This window comes from Chiloscyllium punctatum, chromosome 15 (assembly GCF_047496795.1).
Source record: "Chiloscyllium punctatum isolate Juve2018m chromosome 15, sChiPun1.3, whole genome shotgun sequence".
NCBI lineage: Eukaryota > Metazoa > Chordata > Chondrichthyes > Orectolobiformes > Hemiscylliidae > Chiloscyllium > Chiloscyllium punctatum.
The window spans coordinates 57,181,754-57,206,352 of NC_092753.1; the positions used below are offsets into that span (position 1 = coordinate 57,181,754).

A 24,599-nucleotide genomic window follows, 5' to 3' on the forward strand; every position below is an offset into this window, starting at 1 on the left:
TGAGTCCTTTACCTTCGGTGGAACTCCTTATATCTGGAGCTCCTTACTACCGCTTCCCTTCACCCTTTTTCTTTTCCCACCCCCCTCCCCCCACTCCTCTCCCTTCCTCCTCGGCTATTGTTCACCCGAGATTAAAAGAAGCCCGGGATATAAAAAAAATATATTTTAAGGGAAAAACCGCAAACGGAAAAAAAAATTCAATCAAAAATCTTACCGAGGTTTTAGGCTTCACTCTACCTCTCAACAGTCTCCTTCTTCCCCCCACCCCCCGCCTCTTGCTCTCTCGCTCTCCATCGCACACCACCTCCACGCTTTCCATTCCTCCTCCTGTGGGAGGGACGCCTCGAGGGTGAGCAGCTTCCAACCGTCCTTTGGTTTTTGAAGAGTAACGGCCGGGAGGGCGCGCGCCGCTTCCGCGAGTGAGGACCTGCTTTAAGGGAGGCCAAGTTTCAGCAACTCTTCGACCACCCTCCGCTCCTCGAGACAACATGGCACGGGCAAAGACCAAGGAGGCCGATGGAGACTGGAAGAAATTCCTCTGGGATTCCGAGAAAAAACAATTTCTAGGCCGGACCGGTAGCAGTTGGTGTAAGTGATCGTTGTCTTTCACCCCCCCCCCTTCCCTCTTTATTTGTAAGAGAAAAGTGATCAGCTCTCTTTCTCTCTTCTCCCCCCCCCCAACTCCCTTCCACTTTTCATCTCGATTCGCCATTGAACACTGCGGAATTGTTCTGAGAGGATAATCTGGAAATTTTATTCGCCGTTTGTTTGTTTTTTTTTAAACGCGAGGACGACTCGGATCGATTTTATTTTTCAAAGGAAATATCTTGAGACAAAAGATTGGTTATAAAATGGTGCGCGCCTGAGTGCCAGAAAGCGAGCGGGTAAATGGCACCAGCTTCCGCCTTCATGTGATGTGCGTGATTCGGTGTGTGTGTGTGTTTTTAAAAAAAAATGTCAGTGAAGGACGTTGCCTTCGTGCGTGACTGGGGCATTCGTTTTCTACTGTGAGAGCGGTACAGAAGTTTTCTGAATATTTTACATTATAATGTTTGGAGATCTTTGCTTCAGTTTTTGGGGTTGACATGTGTTGGTGTCGAAGGAGAGCATGGGTGTGGGGAAACCAGAAGTTTGAAGGCACAATTTCCGCAGTCCAAGGTTATTCAAGGTGGTGCGCTTTGCAGCACGCCGCCGAGCTTGATCGACACTGTGTGTACCCCGTTGATATCGCTTGGCTACGTCTGAAAACTTAAAACAAATACTGCTAAATGATCGGATCCAGGGGAATTCCCTTGCGATGAGCGAATAAATAAGGCCGAAGTGGAGGTTGGGAGTTGAAAAGGGAAATAAATGGCGAGGAAAATGGTCCGAGTTCTTGCGTCTCTTAGCAACCGGTGGTTATCTTATGTACCCAGACAGCCCTGTGTACATTTCAACTTCACCTGTGTGGTGTCGTCCCTCCGAAATACTGATCATTTAGGTTCATGATCGTGATCAATTTGGTTAGTTTTAGCTTTTAAACTTAGCCACCAGGCAGGATCTCAGGAGCTTTTGTTACTGGCAAACAAAAAATTCCTGCTTATGGTTGCGGAGTCACCAATTTGAGCGGTCGTCTGTTTCACAAAATCCGTTTGATTTCGTCGGGCTTTTACATCGATTTTCAACCTTCTCCGCACCAATAAACATTACACAATCTTATCACGAGTATGTAAGTTCATTACCAATGAATTATTGGCCCAAAGTCTCCTCCTCCTCCCCTGACTGAACACTCCCTCTTCGTCATCGGGTGGAAATTTTCCGAAGGACCTTGCCTAAAGTGTCAACTGAGCCTCGCTGTTTGAAACTCTGGAGGACATTTTATCAGCATGGCCCGTTGCTGGAAAAGCACCCCTCCCATTCTGAGTCATATCCCTTCCCAAGAACAGCCTTTTTTGCCCAAAGCTTTGAAATTGCATCACATTATTATGTTGTTATTATTACTGTTATTATTATTATATTAATAATATGGGGCAAACAATATCATGATTAAGATATTTGAAATACAAAATCCGAACGGTTACTGGTATTCAACTTGAATAAAACCAGTAATGTCTAATTGTGTGTTGTTTTTTTCCTGTAGTCAAGATATTCTTGTTCTACTTGATCTTTTATGGGTGCCTTGCTGGGATCTTCATCGGAACAATTCAAGTGTTGCTGCTCACTATTAGTGATTTCGAACCGAAATATCAGGACAGAATTGCACCTCCAGGTATAACGTTTTGCAATTTTGAGCATTACGGACAGGGCTGTGTTTGGTAACTGTTCGGGGAAGTGTAATTTGACTTTTATAGCATAAATTACTTCGTACTCAGTGCTTCCCGATTTGTTGTTATCCACTCGCCCGAATGAGGCGCAATGGAAAAGCCTGCGTGTCATAGTGCCACTGAGCTGCAGGCAACTGAAGGTCGTTTCAGTATGCATACACGGTAACCTCCCACGTACTCTTCCACGAAGTTTAATTTTGATATTTATTTTACGTTTAAAAAAAATACGTAAGGGTAAATTGAATAATGAATCTTTATTTTAGAAGGAATTAATTCCGATTCAGACGTTGATACAAAGTAGTTTCGCTTAATCATGTTAAATGTATATTCTGGTTATTATCAAATACCACGTACAGTTTTACTTGTAAACTGTTTGTACTTTTTAGATTTAATAGTAAATGTGATGCAGGATAGATTATGCTTATGCTAGTTAAGCTTTAGTGCATTAACCTGCTTTTGTAAAGTATCTTTTTTCTTGATGTACATAAGCAGAGTTGTACTCTAGCATGCAAATAACAATTATTTTTGTACAAATTTTGGGTAGGGAGTCACTTAATATCATGTAATACCTCTCCATGTATTTGTTTCCATGGATGGGTTACTGCATGGTGAATTGGAGCAAACTGGTTGAGTAGTTCATTGCAAATGGTTTACTTTTGTTTGCAACAGTTATTACCGTTTGGTCTGGAAATCCGCTGATTGTGGGCTCGGATGTTCCTAATATTGGTGGATGCTTTTTGTTTGAGGGGGCATGTTAAATCATTTCATCAGTTCAGTGTTTGCATTACAATTTCATTAAGATACAAAGATAATGATTTACTAAATACAGTAATCTTGCATGTTACTAATTAATCACCAAACATACATGTATAACTTATTATATTTTCAAACTTTTACATTTCATTTTCTTAGGACTATCTCATACACCATATTCAGCAAAAACCGAAATCTCCTTTAGTATGTCAAACCCAGAGTCTTATGAAGGCTTTGTGACCAGTTTAAGGAGTTTCGTGGAACTTTACAATGAATCCAGTCAGCAAGACAACTCTATTTTTAAGCACTGTGATGGTAAGTTTAGGTAAATTGCTCTGGTAAGCATGACTTGTGCTCACAGCACAAGCTTTGGATAAGTATATAGTATATGTGTCTTCGCAGAAGAGACACAGTGCATCCTAAGAATTGTTAAAAATTGAGACAAAATGAAGGGAGGAACTTGAAGTGTACACTACAGAAAGAAGTTAAAAGAATGCTAATGGAACTTAAGGCTAATAAGACTGCTAAAAAGATTGGCTACTGGCTACAGAAATTGTGGATGTGTTATGTAGTCTTCTGAAGTTCCCTACATGCTGGAAAGTCCCATCAGATTGTAGATTCTCAATTGTAACAACTGTAATTTTAACAGGAGACGGACAGAAATCAAGCTATCTCAAAACTTTCCACTTGCAAATCTGAAAATTGGTCAAATAAATGTGACTTGCTAAATGAGTGCATGATTATGGTGAAAACCAATTTAGGATTGTCAGAATCAGTTATGGTGCATCGGAACCTGTATATGTTAAAACGTGAGGCCCTGTCCTTTGTAGACAGAAGGAACATGGGTATGCTCAGATTGTTTTGACTGAATTAAATAAGTGATTTTCACGGGTTCCTTTTCTTTTTCAGGATATTGTCTTGACCAATCTCGGTCAACTTGCCTGGTTTAAAATTTAAACAAAACTTGGCAGTTAACTCAATTGACATTTAGCTGTTGCATTCCCAGTGGCAATGTCTCCCACCAACCATGTGCCAACTAATCAGTCTATCCTTTCTCAGTATAAATGAGCGTTTCCCTTTTGCTATTTCTTGTGAATTATCTCTATTTTAGTGTAAGATAAAAAGCAGTGCTTAGTAGATATAACATACTTTTCAAAAGGTGTTTTAATAAGGCGATAAACTAATGTATAAGAAAATGCAATGATAAGCTAACATGGATAGAGGACTGGCTAATTAACAGGCAACAGTTGGGATGAATAGGTCATTTTAGGGTGGAGATGAGTGGAATATCACAGGAATCACTGGGGTAGCAACTATTCGTGATTTATATTAATATCTTAGATTAAGGGATTGCATGTACTGTGGCAAACATTGAAGGAATAAAGTTGGGTAGGAATGAAAGTTCTGGGAGGATGCAAAGTTTGCATAATTAAATGAGTGGATACAATATAATGTATAATGGAAGGGAAAAGAGGAAATCCTCTTGTAAACATAAAGCAGGTGGAAACCATTTGGCCCTTCTGGCCTGCTCCGCCATTTATCATGATCATGACTGGTTATCCAACTCAACAGCCAATTCTGCTTTATCACCAGTACCTTTTTGATCCTATTTGCCCCAAGTGCTATGTCTAGCTGCCTCTTGAATACATTCAATGTTTTGGCATCAACAAGTTTCTTGGTAATGAATTACACAGGCTCACCTTTCTTTGGGTGAAGAAATGTCCCATCTCAATACTAATTGGTCTATCCCAAATCCTCCGACTGTGACCCCAAATCCTCAGTGGTTCTGGATGCACCCATCATGAACTCCCTGCATTACTCTGTATGGTCCTGTTAACATTTTGTAAGTCTGCAGACACACGCAGATTGTTGTTCAGCCTACACCTCATCATAAACTGCACCTTTCATACCTTTTTTGAGGAGCAATGTTATATTTTCCACAACAAATTGAAATATTAAGTCCCAATAGCAACAGAACTCTATAGCCAAGCAATTAAAATTATTTTTATTTGAAATGCAGACATGAAATTTTATGAATGGTAGTGACTGGTATATCTAGTTAGTTGTAGTGTTAAGAGTTTGATTAAGATGGAGCCAAAGGATGTCCCCTTTAGATTTTGTAATGGGTGCATGAATGTTTAGCTGAATCATAGTTGGGCTTTAACCTTTCATATATGCAAGAACAGTGATGCCAACAATGTAGTACTCCCTCAATGCAATGTACCAGAATACATTCAAACTGTTGAAATGATCACTAATTCAAAAATTGTTAACTAAATTCAGTAGAACAGTTAATTACTTGGTGGAAGGAGGAGGTGGCACTCAATTTACACCTGAAGGGATTCTCGTGGCATTTCATGTCTGCAATTCAAATAAACCTTTTTGGGCAGAATATCCAAGTTCAAACTTCAGCTAGTGTCCAAACAGGTTGGTTTTTAAATCCCTCAATTTGAAGTACAAATCTCTAACTAATCTATTCCTTCATTTACACACCAGATGAACTTAAGCATGTAGTTTGACAATCACCCACATGGTGTCACTGTTGAGTTTTGTTCAGCCTTTGTCAACCAAATAATGTGCTTTTGCATTGCAAAAGCCATAGATTAATCTCTGGCAGCGTACTGGTGTCTTACCACAGCCTAAATGGCCAAACCTTTGAAATAACTGTTTTTACTCACTTTGGGGTAGGTTGGTGAAGGGAGGAGTTCTTTCACATCTTAAGCAGTCACCATAAATTCATATCCTCTTGCTCTTAAGCCTTTGATCATGAGAACAATTTCTCCCTTCTGTCTAGGTACTTTATGAAGAACTGTCCAGTTGTCTCTTTTTGGTCTGTTGAACTCTTTTATAAATTTCTTTTTGGGATATGGGTGGTATTGGCTCAGTAGTGTTGGCTGGGCCAACATTTATTGTCCATCCTAGTTGATCTTGAAGATGGTGGTGAGCAGCTGCCTTGGACATTTGCAGTCTATTTGGCATATTTAGGTTCACAATGTAATTGGGTAAGGAATTCCAGGACTTTGACCTGATGACACTGAAGGAATGGTGATAAATTTCCAGGTCTGGATGGTGAGTGGCTTGGAGGGGAGCTTGCAGGTGGTGTTTCCTTTATCTGCTGCCCTTATCACACTGGGTGGAAGTGGTTATGGATTTGTTTAAGGATCCTTAGTGAATTTCTGCAGTGCATCTTCCAGACAATAGCAACCTGTACTGAGTTTGTGGGGAAGGGAGTGAATCTGTGGCCAGTCAAGTGGACTATTTTGTGCTAGATGTTGTCAAGCTTCTTAAGTGCTGTTGGATCTGCACTCATTCAGGCAAGTGTGGAGTATTCAGCCACAGTCCTGACTTGGAAGTGTGGATCATGGACAAGCTTTGGGAATTAGAAGATAGTTGTTGCACAATTCCTAGCCTCTGACCTCTTAGAAAAATAACTGCAGCTTTGTGAAGTTATCCATGTAATTTAAATCGCTCAATCCTTGCTTACATTCTTGAAAAGGTCTTGAGTATTCCTTTCAAACAAAAATCACATCACTCCTAAAGTTTAGTACTCTGAATTGGGTACAATACTGCAGCTGACCTCATACTGGTTTATCAAGGTTTCTACCAAAATGTATTACATTATGTATCCCATATATGCCTATTCCCCTAGCCCATGTTCTAATGAAATATATCATAATTTTCATATGCTCAGTGTTTAAGTTTTATCAGCTGCATATTTTGAAATTGTGACTTGTGCACAAACAAAAACTAATGGTTTTGAAATCTGTTTCAGATGTGCTATGGTCTGTTCCTTTAAACAACATCTGCATAGTATTTTTTAATGTTTGTTGAAGTCTGTATACTTTTGGAAATTAGCCTATCCTGGCAATGTTGGAGGCTAAAATCCTAACTGTATCAGTAATTTACGGAGCAGCAATTAGGTGGCCAGAAAACATCATGAATACAATCATTAGTCTCCTGGCCTAATTTAAACCAACTTTCAACTTCGTAGTAAACAAAGCAAGTGCTCTGTTATGCAATTTTCCTCAACAGTTGTTGAGGTCTGTGGCTCTTGGGCCACTTTGCAGTTTGGCTGTGCTCCTTTCTACTAAAACATTGAGTTGTTTATGTACCTGGTATTTATGGACCTCTTTTGAAGACAATGGCTGTAGTGTGTCTCTGTGATTGTTGAAGCATTCAAATAAAAGCTTCAAGTAAACAATAAAAAACTTGCAGATGCTGGAAATCAAAGAAAAACAAATTGCTGGAGAAACTCCAAGTCTGACAGCATCTGGAGAGAAAGCAGTGAATGTTTGGGTCCAGTTGCTAAAGGGGATCTTTAGTAGCTGACAATGGGTTGGTTGTGAAAGCAGCCCAAGTGATGACAAGATGTACGAGTTGGGCTAAGGACAGTGGAGAAGGTGCTCAGGTCCTGAAGTATTGAACTCACTATTGAGTCCTGAAGGCTGTAGAGTGCCCCAAATGCAAAATGAGATACTGTTTTTTCAGCTTGCATTGAGCTTTGCTGGAGCACTGCTGTAAGCCTAAAACAGATGGCCAGGGAATATGGTGTTGGAGTGGCAGGTAACCTGAAGCTCAATTATTTTTGCAGAAGAATGTAGGTGTTTTGCAAAGTGTTTGCCACGTCTTTCATCTCCACTTGTGATTGTTAATTAGAGTACTTCGTCTTCTCTGTCCTGTGTATATGTACTTTGAGCAAAATATTCCTCAATAAATTAAGAAATGATTTAGTGTGAATGAATTATCCATTTCCTATTTAAGTATAAAAAGAGGAACATAGAACTGAAGAAATAGTAAGAAAACAAACTGAGTACCTTTGCATTTGAAAAATCTATTAATATCTAATTAGCTGAGGGGCAAGGGAATGTAGTTTAGGAATTTGATTGGCATTTCAGGAATGTGAAAGTGCCATTAAAATCTACCTTGTGCTATTAAGTAGTCCTGTTTAACAGTCCATTTAATTGATGTTCAATCTTTGTGATGTAAAATCTGCAAGTTCTTTATTTTGAACTCAACAGTGGAGTACTGGAAACTGTTAGCAACCAATGATGATTCTCAATTCGTAGAGTATCTTTTTTTCATCAAATACTGTGGAATGATTTGTACACTAATTTATTACAACCAAAAAGCAGAAGAATTTGAACTTTTTTGAACATGCTTCTTGGTGGTTTAGTACACTGTCAGGTATTGATGTGTTAAGTCCAGCTTGTTTGATAGTTTGCCTATGCCAATCATCAAGAATTAGCAACTAAAATTGATTCAATATAGAAGCTTGTCTTTGTAAACTTTTATTACTGGGACTAAAGATTTGTGAAGTTTACTTTATAGTAAATGTTCACTATGTCTTTCATTAAAATAATGTGTTAGTTATATCTTTTGATATCCTGAATTGAAAAGGGGTTGGGTGCCACAAAGTGAATGCTAAATGTAGTCCAGTTTCATGAACCACTCTTGATTTTTAAACTCCTATTCACTATAGGTAGCTTATTCAGTTTCAGTTGTTACGATGCAGAACGATGTCATTTGGCCTGTTATGTACATTTGTCTGGATGAGCTTCATCACTTTGTGCTATTCTTCTATTCTTTCTTGCGTTTCTGCACATAAGTGATTAGTTCAATAGAAAGCACATCCTCTGAACTCTTGAATTGAACATGTCTCTAGCCAAACTTCAAGGCAGTGCATTCCAGACCCTAAATACTCAAGGTTTTCATAATGTCACATTTGCTTCTTCTGCCTTTTGTTTGTTTTTGATTCTTTTTTGTAGGAACAAACTGTTTGTTTGTTTGGAGTACTCATGATTTTGAAAATTTATATCAAACTTCATCTTTGCTTTCTCTCAAGTAAAAATGACTTCTTCAATACATGCACATAATTGAAGCTTCTCATCCTTGTAGCCATTCTTATGAACATCTTTGCACTCTCCAATGTGCAATACCCGGAACACTATAATAATTCAGAATAATCCCCTTGCACTATCCTTATTAAAGCCTTGATACTGTATGCTTTTAATGGTTTCTAACTGACCTGCCACCTTTAATGACTTATGCATGCACGCGCACACCCAAATCTCTCTTCCTGCACCCCCTTAGAGTATACACTTTATTTTGTAGTTCCTCCATATTCTTCCTACCAAAAATGCATTACTGTGCACTACTCGGCAATGAGCTTCATCTGCACACTTCAGCTTGGTTTGCGATTCTTCCAAGTTTTCTTTTAGCAAACTTTGAAATTGTACTTGCATACTGGAACCTAAATACTTTTTAAAACAAAAAATCTTGCTGAATGAAAACCTAGGGGTGCAGGTGCATAGTTCCTTGAAAGGAGTTGTGGATAGACAGTGGTGAAGAAGGCATTTTGCATATTTGCCTTAATTGGTCATTGCATTGAGTATAGGAGTTGGGATGTCACATGGCACTCTATGTTCCTACAGGACATTAGTGAGAACACTTTTAGAATACTTCATTCAATTCTGGTCTTCCTGCTTTAGAAAAGATATTAAAATAGAAAAGGTTTTGAACAACTTTTTTCTTGCTGGGTAGTGCATGCATGGAACGAGCTGCCAAGGTAAGTGGTGGGGTGGGTACCATTTCAGCATTTAAAAAACATCTGCTTTGATACATGAATAGCAAGGGTTTAGAGGGTTTTGACTGGGACTAGATCTAGATCGGTTTAAGATACCAAGCAGTCTGTTTCCGTGCTGTGTAACTATAACTATGACAAATGTGGAAAAGATAATATACAGTACTGAAACCTGGGAGTACCATACAATCGCCCCCCTGCCGTCCCCCAATCTGAAAGATACCCATTTGTTGTTACTGTTTTCTGTGTCACCTTGGCTAGTTGTGTATCCATGTTGCTAATGGCCTTTTTAAAAATTCTGAGCTCTAATTCTAATTTTGTTGTGAAGCACCTTATGGACGTTTACACATACCACATTTATTTAAGGAAAGATGATCTATCATTGGAGGCAGTTCAGAGAAGATTCACTGCTATAGTCCCTAGTATGGAGGGATTATCCTCTGAGCAAAAGCTAAACCAGTTAGGACTCATTGGAATTTAGAAGAACGAGAGGTGATCTCATTGAAGTACATAGGATTCTTACGATTTGACAGGGTAAATACCGAGGCTGTTTCTCCTCATTGGGAGAGTCTAGGATCAGAGGGTGTTGTCCAGGATAAACCAGACTGAGATGAGGAATTTCTTCAGGGTTTATTTGGTGGTGCTTGCCACAAAGCTGTAGGAGCAGAGTCCTTGTATGTATTTAAGACTGAGATAGATCCTTGATTAGTAGGAGAATCCAGAGTTTGAGGAAAGGGCTGTAAAGTGAACATAAGGAATATTGGATTAGCCACTATCTTATTGAATGGTGGAGCAGGATTGAGACTCAAATGGCCTACTCCTATTGTGCCTGTTTCTAATGATCTTAACAACAATATTATCTTTTCAGAAAGCCCCAAGTTAAACATGATTTTCCCTTAAGAAACCTGTGGCTGTCCTTGAATTCATAATTGTCCGCATGGCTCTTAATTCCAACCAAAATTATTATCACTGGAACTGTCCCCAAACTGAAGTTGAACTGACTAGTCTTAATTGTTGGGCTCATTTTTATAGCCTTTTTAAACAATTTTCAGTCCTCTGGCATCACCGGAATCTTAAGGCACACTGAAAAATTATCGGCCAGTGCCACTGTATTTCTGCGTTTTGCTTCCTTAAATAATGCATGCATTTCATCCAGCTGTGGTGACGTTAAATTTATGGATAGACTATTTTACAATATGTCATCATTTTCGATTTAAAACTCTAGTTTCCTCCTTTTTTAATACGTGTCATCATGGCCTGGATAGAATCTGCAGTTTTGGTTCTTTAAAAAAAGCAAGGTATTTCACTTGCATCCAGCCATGCTGGGTATCGGGTCCTTGTCCTGGTGAGTTGTTGTCTGAGAGTGGCTGTTGTACTTCCTAGTCCTAAATGTGAACCAGTGGGATGAGCTTCTGTACTTATCCTGTCTATTCTACTTTGATTTAATACAAATTTAATGCCATATTTTAAATTCCAAGGAATAAAACCCTAGTTTGTAATATCTTGTCGTTTAAACATTGAAGGCTAGAGAGTATTCCAGTAAACCTGTATTGCACTCAATCCAAGACCAGGATGTTCATTTTTTAAAAGGAGTGTCTGACAGCTCAGTACTCCAACTATTGTCTAACCAGTGTTTTGCGTAATTGAAATGAGTTTTACTATTGGATTCTGGTTCTTTAAATACTCTATTCACATTGTACATTTCCATGAAATCTTGATCAATGTATCTAGACAACCAAGTCACTTTCGATCTTCTTTGTCCTAGGTAAGTTCAATGCTTTTTATGCCAAAGTGGATGATCTTGCATTGGTTACATTGAAATTCACTTAATCATTTTTTTCTTTCTAATGTTATTGCTAACATGGCCAACTGTATGTCAGGAGAAAATTTGAATTTGGTTTTCTGTTCCATAATCTGTCTCACTAATACTTGAGTACATGATGCCTTCCCAATACTGTTCATTGGGTACTGCCACTCAACCAAGTTTCTAACCAGTTCAATAATATGATTTCAACTCAATGAGCCTTTTAGGACAGTATTTTATGAAATGACCTTTGGAAGTCCATAAAGCTAATATCTGTATTTTTATCCTCCACTTTAGTGACGCTTTTTATAGCATATCCTCGTGAAATGTTTTGTTTACTTCAGTAAAATACTTGGGTTGTTTGAATTGACTTTGAAATTAAGTACTGTTATTAAAATCTAATAACCTGTACTTTAGAATCTCCAGCAGACTATATTGAGAGAGGTTCATTAGACGGATCAAGTGGACAGAAGAAAGTGTGCCCATTTTACCGCAAATGGCTTAAGAATTGTTCTGGACTGGATGATCCTAATTATGGCTATTCAGAAGGCAGACCCTGCATTATAACCAAGCTCAACAGGATTATTAACTTCTATCCCAAGGTGAGACTACTTCAAAGTTAGTTTAGTAATGTTTGGGTAAGATACAAATTTGGCTTGATTTTCAGCATTCCAAGAACCAAGCACTGCAACGGTCAGTTAGGATACAGTTCCATATTTGTGGTAGCCAGCAAATCAGTTGGACTTGTCAATGGTGCCAAGTTTTTAAAAGTAAAGTCAGTCTGGTTTGGTGATACAAGAAATTAAATTTTATGATGCAGTTCAATGTTGTAAAAGATATTACTAACCACTTTTATTCTAGCCCCTTGTTATTGAAGAGGTTTATTTTTATTGCTGCTATGTCAATGCAGACCTTGCTAGAATGGAGCATCTGATGACAAATGTTCAATGACTCCCTGCACCCCAGCTTAATTTCTGGACGTTTGCCTTGTAATGTAAGAAGGCCAAATGAGCCCTAGGTGAATAATTCAACTGATGGTCAACCTCCTCAAATGAGATTTAAAGACTATGGAAAAGCAGGTGATTTGCATACAGAAAGAAATCGAGGGAACAAAAGATCTGGATTGAGGGCAACTACAGTTGAGACTTTTAATAAGTCTCTCAGAATAAATCTCAATTTAGATACATGCAGGATTGCAATTGAATCGTTTATCTTTTTTAGCCAGGGATGATGTTTGGTGGTGTTAACTATCATTAAAGGTGCTTTATTTTGATATTTTTGAGGTGAATGTCTATGATCAGGTTAGCAATTGTTACTTATCCTCATTTTCTCTGGCGATAGGCAATTAATGTGCACTTTCAGCTAGTTCTAAAGAATAATGTTGCAATGTACAGAGTAAGTCAGTAAAGTTTTGGAGATTTGTATTTGTCTATCTCAGCCTCCTGAAGTAGTTGGGCAATTTATTCAGTAACAATTTCATGCATCAATGCAGCACCATTACTTTTTATAGCAAAGTTCATCCTTTCAATTTATAGAAGTATAGAGTTTTTTTTTGGGACTTTTACGGTACTACTTCTGAGCCAGAAGGCCTTGATTGAAATCCCACCTGCTTCAGAGGTGTCATAGCACCCAAACACTAATTTGTGCTCTGTTTTTGGAGGAACACAAAATTTAATTTTCTAAATAATTGAGTTTCACTGGTTGTTGAATTCTTTCCTTTTAGCCTCCAAAGAATAACAGTGATCTTCCTGAAGAGTTGCAGGCAAATTATAATCCATTTGTTCTTCCAATTCATTGCACAGCAAAGGTAAGAGTTTTTGTTTTGAAGCAGGATGAGGCTAATAGCTTCCCATTTTATTAGTGAACATCTGTGGATATCTTTTGGTAACTGTTATGATCATTCATTCCATTTCATCATTCTGTACTTTAGCTGACATTCCTTTTGAAATAGTTTTATTGATTTAAGGTCATTCTGATATCATAATGTGCTTTGGATCACCAGTTGCTGTTTTGAATGAAAGAATAATTTTTTTTTAACTCCTTGAACTGTTGAAGTTTCTGCTTTGGACCAGTGTCTGGTCTAAAAAAACACATGTCAACAGTTTTAGCATTGAATGGTGTATTGGTTTAATCAGGTTCCTGATGAGGGACTTTAACCTATCTTGCATTTGGAGGTTTTTGCTACTAAATTTGGTAATTAGATCACCTTTTTTAAAAAGATGCCTTGAAATAGCAAGAGAAGCAAAATATTTATTATCTTAAAAAAAAGTTTGCTATACCTTTCTAAATAACAAGGCCATGGTTCAAGTCCAACTTTCAGACTTGAACACAAACTGGTATGCTAGTGCATTACAGACAGAACTGTCAGATTACAGACATTAAACTGAAATTATAAAACCTTGAGCGAAAGGATCAGTTAAACCATTCAGCTCATCGAGTCTGTTCTGCCACTTGACTACGGTTGGAAAAACATCATTCTACTCCCTTTACCCAATAACTCTTGACCCCATATCTGTCTGTCTTAAATGGTCACAATGACTTGGCCTCCACAGCCTTCTGTGGTATGAGTTTCAAGATTCACCACCTGGCTAAAGAAATTCCTCCTCCATTCTAAAGGGTTGTGCCTTCACTCTGACATTGGATCCTAGCCTCTCCTAGTGGAAACATCTCCACATTCACTCCTATGCTGGTCTGCATTCTGAAGGTTTCGATGAGATCTCTCCTCATCCATCTAAACTCCATAGTGTACAGATAGAGTCCTCAATCACACTTCAATAACAAGCCCTTTGAACCCATTATCATTCTCTTCAAGCTCCTCTGTATCCCGTCCTTAGGTACAGGTCCCAAAATTGTGCACAATATTCCAAATACAACCTTATACAACCTCAGCACTGCCTTTTGTATTCTAGCCTTCCTAAAATTAATGTTCATGTTGCATGTTAACCTTAAGAGAATCCAGAACTAGCACTCCCAAGTTGTCTTTGTTTCAGATTTCCAAAGGTTTTCATGATGTAGTGTAGGCATCTCTGCTTCCTTCAAAAGTGCATAACTTCTTGCTTTTCCCCTATTCTATTCCTTCTAGCCTCCCTCCTGACCTGTCCAACAATTTTGCAGCCTCCCTGTTCCTCAACACTACCTGTCCCTCCACCTATCTTTGTTGCTAAGTTTGCAGACAACACAACACCATTAGTCCAATTCTTTAATGCATAATGTGAATAGTTGTAGTCCCAACACTGACCCTTGTGGGACTGTACCAGTCACTTGCTGCTATCTTGAAAAAAGACCCCTTTTTTCCCACTCTACTTCCTGCCAGTCAACCAGTCCTCTATGCCAGCGTCTTGTCCCTAACACCATGGGTTCTTTAACAGTTCTGCCAAAACCTTCTGGAAATTCAAACAGATCGTATCCACTGTCTTTCCTTTGTCTAACCTCAAGAATTCTAACGAATTTGTTAGGCATGACCTCCTCTTGATGAAGCTGAGTTGACATGTCCCTATTTTAACCATGCACTTCTCTGAACTCTGAAATCTAATTCTCAGTGGTCTCTAAAATCTTACCAATGACTGAGACCAGGCTAACTGTCTTCTGCTTCCCTCCTTCTTAAACAGGTGTGTTACATTAACCACTTTCTAGTACTCTAGGACCCTCTGACTTGTGATAACTGAAAGATCACCAATCACAATCTCCTCTATCTCTTTCAAACCCTGGCGAAGTCCATCCGGTTCAGGCAACTTATCCACCTTCAAACCCTTCCTTCAGCTTCCCCAGCCCCTTTTCTTAGTGATGACTACTACACCGACTCTTCTGCCCCTTGACGCTCTTGAAGTTCTGGTATGCATCTGTTGCTGCTTGTTTTGATTTGAAAGCTCCCATAGTATTTCAAAGAACAGCAGGAGAATTATCATCTTTGTCATGGTCTGTATTTACTAACATCTCTCGTATGTTCAAAATCATATTGTATATTTCCAAAATCACATTGTAGTTACTCTTGTAACGTAGTAAACTCAAAGTTACTTTATTGGCTGTAAAGCACTTAGAACTTTTTACAAACACCAGATATTTAATTGTTTTATTCATTCAAGGAATTAGGGCATTACTGACCAAGCCAGCATTTTTATTGCCCATCCCTAATTGCCTAGCAAAAGTGATGAACCTCAGCAGCCCTTGGTTTAGGGGCACCCATGATGGTCTAAGGTTTTGACCAGCATTTTGAACTATGCACAATGAAGCAGTAATCTAGTTTGTTAGGGTGGTGTGTGGGATTTGGAGAGGAAACTACAGCTGGTGGTGTTCCCATTCATCTGGCCATGACCTCTTAAACTATGTAAGTTTTTGGAAGGTTTTAACTGAACGAGCTTTGTTGAATTATTGCAGTGCATCCTGTGAAATGGAACACCCTGTTGCTCTCTGAAGGAAGTGAATGTTTAAAGTAGTGAAAAATGATTTAGTAGGTTTCATTATCCTAAATATTGATTTGTTGGACCTTCATTCATCCAGGCAAGTGGGGAGTATTCCAACACACTCCTGACTTCTGCCTTGCAGATGGACAGATGCTTGAGAGACAGGTGGTGAGTTATTTGTTGCAGAACTACTAGCCTCTGAGCTGCATTTTGAACTGCTCTATTAGTGTGGCTAGTCTGGTTCAGAACATTGACTTAAATGTGCATTTGTAAGTTTTATAGTGTCATAATGATGTACAGCACAGAAACAGACCCTGCGGTCTAACCCGTCCATGCCGACCAGATATCCTAACCCAGTCTAGTCCCATCTATGAGCACCTGGCCCATATCCCTCCAAACCCTTCCTATTCATGTACCCATCCAAATGCCTTCTAAATGTTGCCATTGTACCAGCTTCCACCACTTCCTCTGGCAGCTCCTTCCATCACGTACCAACCTCTGCGTGAAAAGGTTGCCCCCTTAGGTCTCTTTTATATCTTCCCCTCTGACCCTAAACCTAGGCCCTCTAGGTCTGGACTCCCCAACCCCAGGGAAAAGACTGTCTGTTTATCCTTTCCATGCCCCTCATGATTTTGTAAACCTCAGCCTCTGACATTCCAGGGAAAACAGCCCCAGCCTGTTAAGCCTCTCCCTATAGCTCAAATCCTCCAACCCTGACAACATCCTTGTAAATCTTTTCCGAACCTTTCAAGTTTCACAACATCCTTCCGATAGGAAGGAGACCAGAATTGCACGCAATATTCCAACCGTGGCCTAACCAATGTCCTGTACAGCTGCAACATGACTTCCAAACTCTGACACTCCATACTCTGACCAATAAAAGGAAAGCATACCAAATGCTGCCTTCACTATCCTATCTACCTGCGACTCCACTTTCAAGGAGTTATGAACCTGCACTCCAAGGTCTCTTTGTTCAGCAACACTCCCCAGGACCTTACCATTTAAGTGTATAAGTCCTGCTAAGATTTGTTTTCCCAAAATGCAGCACCTCACATTTATCTGAATTAAACTCCATCTGCCACTTGTTGACCCTTTGGCCCATCTGGTCAAGATCCTGTTGTAATCTGAGGTAACCCTCTTTGCTGTTCACTACACCTCCAATTTTGGTGTCATCTGCAAACTTACTAACTGTACCTCTTATGCTTGCATCCAAATCATTTATGTAAGTGACAAAAAGTAGAGGAACCAGCACTGATCCTTGTGGCACTCCACTGGTCACAGGCCTCCAGTCTGAAAAAGAACCCTCCACCACTACCCTTTGAGCCAGTTCTTTGATTTAAGTGGATTACATCTCCTTTTGATATGCTTTGTCCTCCACAGTACAGGTGCACAAAGTCTTCCATTTTGTTAGATGTCATTTTATGTAAGCCAGCAATACTGCTTTTTGAGGTTCTCTTGTAGTAATGACAGTCTTATTGTTAATCTCTAGTAAAAGCATACATAAGTGCCATAGAATTCTAAGGCAGTTTGGACAAAAGTAGTCTAACTGTCCTAATCTCTCATTTTGCTATGTTTCTTTGCTTTTGAATTGCTTGGTCTTTAGATCAAATAAGAGCTCTTATGTCGTGTTCTTGAATTTAAATAAATGGATTATTGTGTTACTAACTAGTTTTCTAACAGTTTCACAAGGGCCTGTTCTTTGCTTTGCATTTGTGGTGCTTGGCATTGTTACTACTGCTTTTAAAAATTGCAGGTTTTAAAATTATGCGAGGTGATACTGCAGTGAGTACCTTGGAACAGTCACTTGTGTGACAAATTCCACAAACTAAATTCCAAATCTGGATACTTTGTAGTGGTGTGAACTCAAGGGATCTGTTCATGAACCCTATCATGGTTGTTGAATTTAGCTACTATTAAGCTAATTTGAACCAAAGCAAGGAGCTTTTTGTTTTTGAAAGCTGTAATTAGTCTGTTGGGAACAACTGAAATTTTGTGGGTAGCAATACAGCATATTGAACTCTTATGAAATGAAGTGCAGTCTGTAGATTTCAACAAATCATTTTGGCAATGGCTATCTTACAACTTTAACTAGGGTAGTACCATTTTATTTTTAAAAAATGACTGTCAAGGATCTTAATCTGGTGACTGAAGATTTAGCACTGCACTACATTTCACTACTGGCAAATGAATGGGAATAAATGGCTTTTTTCTGAATTTCCTAACAAGAAGAGGGGACAAAGAGAATAACTATCTGCACTCTTAACTCGGCTTAACTTGTGTTTTTGTTACTTCCAGACTTTCAATGCAACCATATTCCCACAAATTAACTCAAGTTCTTGCTTGTATCCTATCTTACCATGTTCAACTTTTTAGTTGGGTTATATGAAATGTTAAAAATCTCAACACCAGGTTATAGTCCAAAAGGTTTAGTTGGAAGTACTAGCTTTTGGAGTGTTGCTACTTGATAAAGGAACAGTGCTCTGAAAGCTATACTGTACTTCCAAATAAACCTGTTGGACTATAACCTGATTATTGATTTTTAACTTAGTCCACCCCAGTCCAACACCGGCACCACCTCCAGTATGAAATGTGATTAACTTTTTTTTTCTTCTTTTAGAAAGAAGAAGACAGAGATAAAATTGGATCTGTGGAATACTTTGGTATGGCAGGATATGCTGGCTTTCCTTTGCAGTACTACCCATACTATGGCAAGCGTCTACAGCCAAAATACCTCCAGCCTTTAGTTGCTATTCAGTTCCACAATATCTCGCAGAATGTGGAAGTGCGCATTGAGTGTAAAGTGTATGGTGAAAATATTAAATATAGTGACAAGGACCGCTCTCAGGGACGTTTTGAAGTAAAAATTGAGGTCAAAAGCTGATAATTGCAAAATAGAACTTGCCCCTTTATTTCAAATTTAGTCTTGAACAAACTGTCATACATATGGGACCTACACTTAATCTATATGCTTTACACTAGCTTTCTGCATTTACTTAGGTATGTAACATAAAAGCAATAGTAGTACATATTTATTCTACTGTAAATGATACTACTTGAGCCATGGGTATGTCCATTATTGTAAATTATAATTCCACTAATGTGTAGCAGTCATTGTTTCTGTCCCTTTAGATATTGCTGCCTTGTGCCTTGTGTGAGTTTGAGTGTACAGTACTGTAGTGCATTCACTGGTCCTTCAAACCATGTTGCAGTTTCAAAGCAAGCTTTGCTTTCCAAGTTGTAAATACTCTGAAAATTGCCATGGTACTCTATTTGACTTGTTATGCCCATGTGTATGAATATACTGCACTCTGAATTGTGTAGGGGGAGGGAGGAGAAATTGCATTTTCTTTTGGCAATGTTAAGTGTAGGGTGATGGGTTTTATTACACTTCCTTTTAGTTCTGTTTAATCTTCAATCTATGTTGAGATCTGGGTCGGGCTGTCAAGCTATTGTGATTAAAGTTGTTTGCTGGAGCCATCACACGGTGGTGTCTGTGAATGTTTTAACCATTTTTCATGGAAGATTTTATATTTATGCAGTTGTAAAATTTTTCTGCAAAGTTTAATGTATAAAAGATACCAAAGTCACTGGTAAAATCATAATCTTTATTTTAAACCAATGCAGTAGGATGGTGTTCATGGTGTAAAATGCAAATGCAATGTAACATCTGTAAACTTGTTGGGAGAACAGTACTCCACATGATTCAAAGCAACAAAAAAATAAAACTCATGAACCTATATTCTTGAATTTATTTCTTGAAATGAAGAAATCCATTGATGTTCAAGCCATGTTTCAACTGTCCAAGATCTTGAAAAAGTACTGCACCTAAAATAAATAGCTTGAGTTTTAATATGCATAATGTATACTTGAAGTCATTATCATTGTGACTTGATTGAGAACTACAGCTCAGTCAGTTTGCATTAAGACCTAAATGTCAGCTGTACACCTGAACCCAAAGGAACCAGCAACTGGCTGTCATTGCAGACTCAACTTCCATGCATGTATATGAGCTAAAACTAGAAATCTTCTTCCTGACACGACAGCATCTGGAATACTTATAGGTAAATATTTTCTAATCCACTTAGATGTTGTTACATATTACAGGTTGTCTTGATCCTAGGCTGCTGCTGCTTCTAGGGGAAGGGAAACCACCACTGGGCCACACTTACATCTAGCCCTGTAGATCTTGTACTGTTTGCTCAAAGAGCTAATTTGATAACTAAAATTTTTTACTCACCTCCAGAACTCCATCTTCGGGGAGGTCAGTGCAATGTACTGCATTCTGAACTTTGTTCTTGCCAAAAAGGGCACGCAAACTGCAAGGTCGTAGATGGCGAGCAATTTCCTAGTATGAAGATCCAAAAGCCATATTTACTACTTTAACTCATTAGCATTGAATTTAAACCACAGCATAATTAATAGGAAAAAGGGAGAAATTTTTCAATTATTTAAAAAATAATGCCAGTAGGAAGGAACTGGTGACAACGTTTTAAAGTTTGAATTAAAGAACTGAACTAATAAACATTCTTGCATTTTGAGTATAAATCCAGTCATGGTGACACCGTGTGCAGGCTAAATAAATTTGAATTGAGAATCTATTAATGGTGCCCCAGAAAAAGACTAAATTATTTCATTCTTCATTGCACCTTTTATCTTAATGAACATATTATGGATCAATTTTTACATTTGGAATGACTTAGTTTGAAAAAGTGTATTTCTTGCTGTTGTTTCCCCACAAATAACTAAGCCAATTTATACCTTGAAGGATGGCATATAGGAGCAGGCCATTTCTTTTGAATGGCACTGGAGACTGAGTTCACCTCAATGCCATTTTCTCACTCTTCCCATATCCTGAATTTAATACTTAAAAGTCTGCATAGACTAATAGATTTTTATTTCTACTCTCCCTATTCCATTGGGTTTACACTTTTTAATCAAAAAAAACAAATTTGTTTACTGACCTCTGGGACCTTTTATCAAAAGGTTTCTGAAAATCCCAATGCTGTTCTACTAGTTATATCTCAAAACAGACTAAAAGGCTGTCAAACACTAATTACTGAATCCATGTTGACTGTCCAATATTTTATCGAAGTCCAGTTATCAGTTACCACATCTTTTAGCATAATTATAGTAGTTTCTCTACTGCAGCAACAGTTCCTGAGCCAGAGTCATCTTCGGTGAACTTTACCCATCTTCAGTGTGATTCATGGAAGGTGATCTGCCATGACATGTCACTTTTGAGTAAAAGTAGATGATTGTAAGTTCACTAAATGGTGCAAACAGGCTTCACACACCTAGTTCTTGCAACTGCATGGCAGGATCAACTGCAGTCCTTGCTGCTGCTAATTTTTTGCAACATTTATGCTGCTACTACCACAATTAAGCCAAAGCATATAGCACTATACAAGCCAGGAATGCCCTTCATATTCTGCAGTGCCATTGTTGTCAGCCTGTTTCTTTGTTACCTGGAAGTACTGGTTGACAGTGTGGTTGATAAACAAGCTAATGTCACCAGTCAGCCAGATCACCTGAAGTGTCTTGGGATAAAAGAATTGCCCAATAGTGCCAGAAGATTAATGACATATCTACCACCACTAATTGCCTCTGCACACACCTCTCATGGATTGCAACTCTTATTATTGCACACTATCAATGCCTTTCACCTACCTCATCCTCCCAAATTACAAAGCCTTTCTGACTTGTGTCTTCACTCAGGGGACACCTCACCACCTACATCACTCCAAATGCTCCTCAGTCTACTAACATGATATTCAACTTCACCCTTTCTGGCATTCCTGGAAAAAATCTTTCCTAATTGGGAAAAGAGGCTAAAGATTAGTTATGGTATGGTGGACATTAAGCTCCCCACTTCTTATGAGGATAAGATGCTGGGGAAGAGGGTGACCAAACTTGTGAAAAAGCCACCAGCTTCGGATCCAGCCAACTGAGTGCAGTGTTGCTCTCCCATTAACAATAGTACAAATTCACTGTTATTCTGAACAATATTTCCCATTTTCACAATTGATTATTTCTATTGTGCAGATATGAGTGAGACCCAGTGGCTTCAAACAGCAACATTGCTGACACAACCTCTATATCTAAGGAGGAACTCACCCAACCCTCAGAAAATACACTAGCAAGACTTTCAATTGCACCCTCCACCAGCTCGGAGACTTTCACCTTACTTTTCTATACTATATTGAACATATATTACAAATTCTATAAGATTGTAAGATAATTACTGAAGAATCTTATTACTCCCATCTTAATGCATTTATTCAGAAAGAACCTGGAGTGCACCATTTTCCCCATCTCTCCACTTCTACATGAGCAGGATCAAGTAAATTTATATTGCCTGTATTTGTTTTATCATAGTTGGAAAATTGGGCACATGCTTGCTTGATCCCAATTTGCTAATGTCCCTCCAGTGTCCAGTACTATATGACTATGAGTAAGGAGCACTGAGTTGTTAGAGATGTACAGCATGGAAACAGACCTCTGCTATCTTTGTCTCTCTCAGCTCTCCACCATACAATCCATCCCTGCACAATGATTTACTTTGCTTCATTTCAGTTTTTTTTTCTAGAATTACCATCTAAATAACATCAAAGCCATTGATTTTATTTATTGTATCTTGATTTCAGGTGGACAAGTTGTTCATGTTTTTCATTGTGAATATTTGGAATCTTGAAGTAATCATTCTGGAAAATTACTGTTAGAATTGAAAGTGAAAATCATTACTATTTTCATGATAGGCTGAATGTTCTTCTCTTTAGTATTTTATGATTCTGTTTACAGGAAAAGCAAGTATCAATAAAAATGACCTGGAAACAATTAGATTACTGTAAAATCCAAGGATACAAAATAATTGTTTAGGAAAGGAAATCATCCGACCTTTTACAGTCTATGCAAGATTCAAATCCCACACAAGGTGGCTGAATCTTAAGTATGGCCATTCAGTTGGGTTAAGCATCAGCAGTGGTTTAAGGTAAAGCCTTCTCAGGACAATTGGAATGGGAACAAATGCCAGCCTGACATTGACTTTAAAACATCAAGAATGAAAATCAAAATCAACTAGGTCTATCATTGGGAATGTTAACAATTAAATACTTCATTCTAAAAACATGTTAATCACAGGTTAACATGTTTTGGCTTAATTGCAATAATTTCCATTTCCTGCACAACACTTAGGCTGTAAACAAATAACAGGTCAAGATAAGCACGACCTCTCACGATCTTCTTGATGCCATGATTATGTTTTCCAACACAGGTTGTAAAATATATTTAGTTGATTAAACTTACCCATTAAAAGAACATCCCTATGCCTACATATCCATCTTATTTATTCACAGATCAAACTGTCCTTTTTGCAATGAATTAAACTCAGTTTAAACCATGATGTGGCTATTTGATTCATGTAATGCTTTGCCATCATAACTGCATGAAAAGATTATTGCATTTTTGCAGGGATATTATATAAATATTGGAAGTAGATGAAGTTTCAGGGCTGCAGGAAGAGGGCGGGGAAGCCAGAGCACTTTAGAATTAGAATCCCTACAGTGTAGAAACAGGCCCTTCGGCCCAACAAGTCCACATCGACCCTCCGAAGAGTAACCCACCCAGATCTATTCCCCTACATTTATCCCTAATGCATCGAACTGATGCATCCCTGATCACTACAGACAATTTAGCACAGCCAATTCACCTAATCTGCACATCTTGAGTGATGGGAGGAAATCAGAGCACCCAGAGAAAGCCTATGCAGACACAGGGAGAATGTGCAAACTACACACAATCAGTCACCCGGAACTGGAACTGACCCCGGGTCCGTGGCGCTGTGAGGCAGCAGTGCTAACCACTGAGCCACCATGCCAGCAATTTTGAATTGCCTTACCGAAGTGAGGGCACAAAAAAAAAACCTCAATGGCTTCCTTCTGGTCTTACGGAGCATAACCCTTGTGCAAAATTGCATTTATATGGAATTAGAGACTACAAGCCATAGTAATCCATTTTGTTCTGAAGAAGAGTCATACTGGACTCGAAACATCAACTCTGTTTCTCTTTCTCCATAGATGCTGCCAGAATGCTGAGTTTCTCCAGTATTTCCTCTGTTTGTTTCAAGACCTCCAGCATCTACTGTATTTCCTCTTATTTATTATAAAACATTTTGTATGTAGGATAAGAAAACATGAGGAGCAAAACATTGCTGACTGAAAGGTTTAGAGACACTTAGCCTTTACTGCATAGCACAAGGATACCTCATGGCCCCTACTTTTATAAGATATGCATATAGTAAATACTTTCAGGCATTTGGAGCTGTATCATTTTGTATGGCAGAACAGATTGACAAATGAACTGGCAGCTAATATTGTACCATGTTGGATGGCTTTCCAGTATTACCCTGAAACATATGGGAGGGTAATTCATTGCTGATTTGGGTGGATGAATTAATCTTATATTTCAACCACACAAAAACAGAGACTGAGCAGGTCTGGCAGCATCTGTGCAGAGAAAACAGAGTGAAAGTCCTGACAGCAGCTAGGATAAGGTGGTATTATGCTGGTGATGGGTGGTGGGGGACAGGAAGAAGGAGTGAGTGGATAGATAGATTTAGAGCCCATGGAGAGAAAAAGTAGAAAAATGGATTATCCTTAGCAAATTATCAAGTGGAACACGCAAAGATTGGCTTTAAAGTGAATTTTTACTTAACCATCCTGTATAAATTCCCAGCAGACTTGATGGCTAATAGATCTTAAGTT

At 38.6% G+C, this 24,599-nt stretch overlaps 2 protein-coding genes across 2 annotated transcripts in view; one reads left to right on the forward strand and one right to left on the reverse strand.

Moving 5' to 3' along the window:
- The first annotated feature begins 29 nt into the window (after window positions 1-29).
- LOC140486275 (sodium/potassium-transporting ATPase subunit beta-1-like) lies at window positions 30-19,577 on the forward strand. Its single transcript, XM_072585196.1, has 6 exons — window positions 30-588; window positions 2,120-2,248; window positions 3,216-3,371; window positions 11,858-12,042; window positions 13,164-13,247; window positions 18,458-19,577. The coding sequence occupies exons 1-6, from the start codon at window positions 489-491 to the stop codon at window positions 18,719-18,721; spliced, it is 918 nt and encodes a 305-aa protein (XP_072441297.1). The 5' UTR covers window positions 30-488; the 3' UTR covers window positions 18,722-19,577.
- nme7 (NME/NM23 family member 7) overlaps window positions 19,432-24,599 on the reverse strand; it is a 145,969-nt gene continuing 140,801 nt past the window's right edge. Inside the window, exons 10-11 of the mRNA XM_072585193.1 lie at window positions 20,078-20,185; window positions 19,432-19,665 (exon numbers count right to left, since the gene is read on the reverse strand). Coding sequence (XP_072441294.1) covers window positions 19,633-19,665; window positions 20,078-20,185 — 141 coding nt within the window. The 3' untranslated portion in view covers window positions 19,432-19,632. The remainder of the gene's footprint in view (window positions 19,666-20,077; window positions 20,186-24,599) is intronic.

Bases quoted from the DNA above. Each gene is read 5' to 3' on its own strand.
- LOC140486275 (XM_072585196.1), top strand. From the start codon at position 489: ATGGCACGGGCAAAGACCAAGGAGGCCGATGGAGACTGGAAGAAATTC. The intron at 3,372-11,857 runs GTAAGTTTAGGT...CCTGTACTTTAG, and splicing joins TATTTTTAAGCACTGTGATG to AATCTCCAGCAGACTATATT. The intron at 12,043-13,163 runs GTGAGACTACTT...CTTTCCTTTTAG, and splicing joins TTATTAACTTCTATCCCAAG to CCTCCAAAGAATAACAGTGA.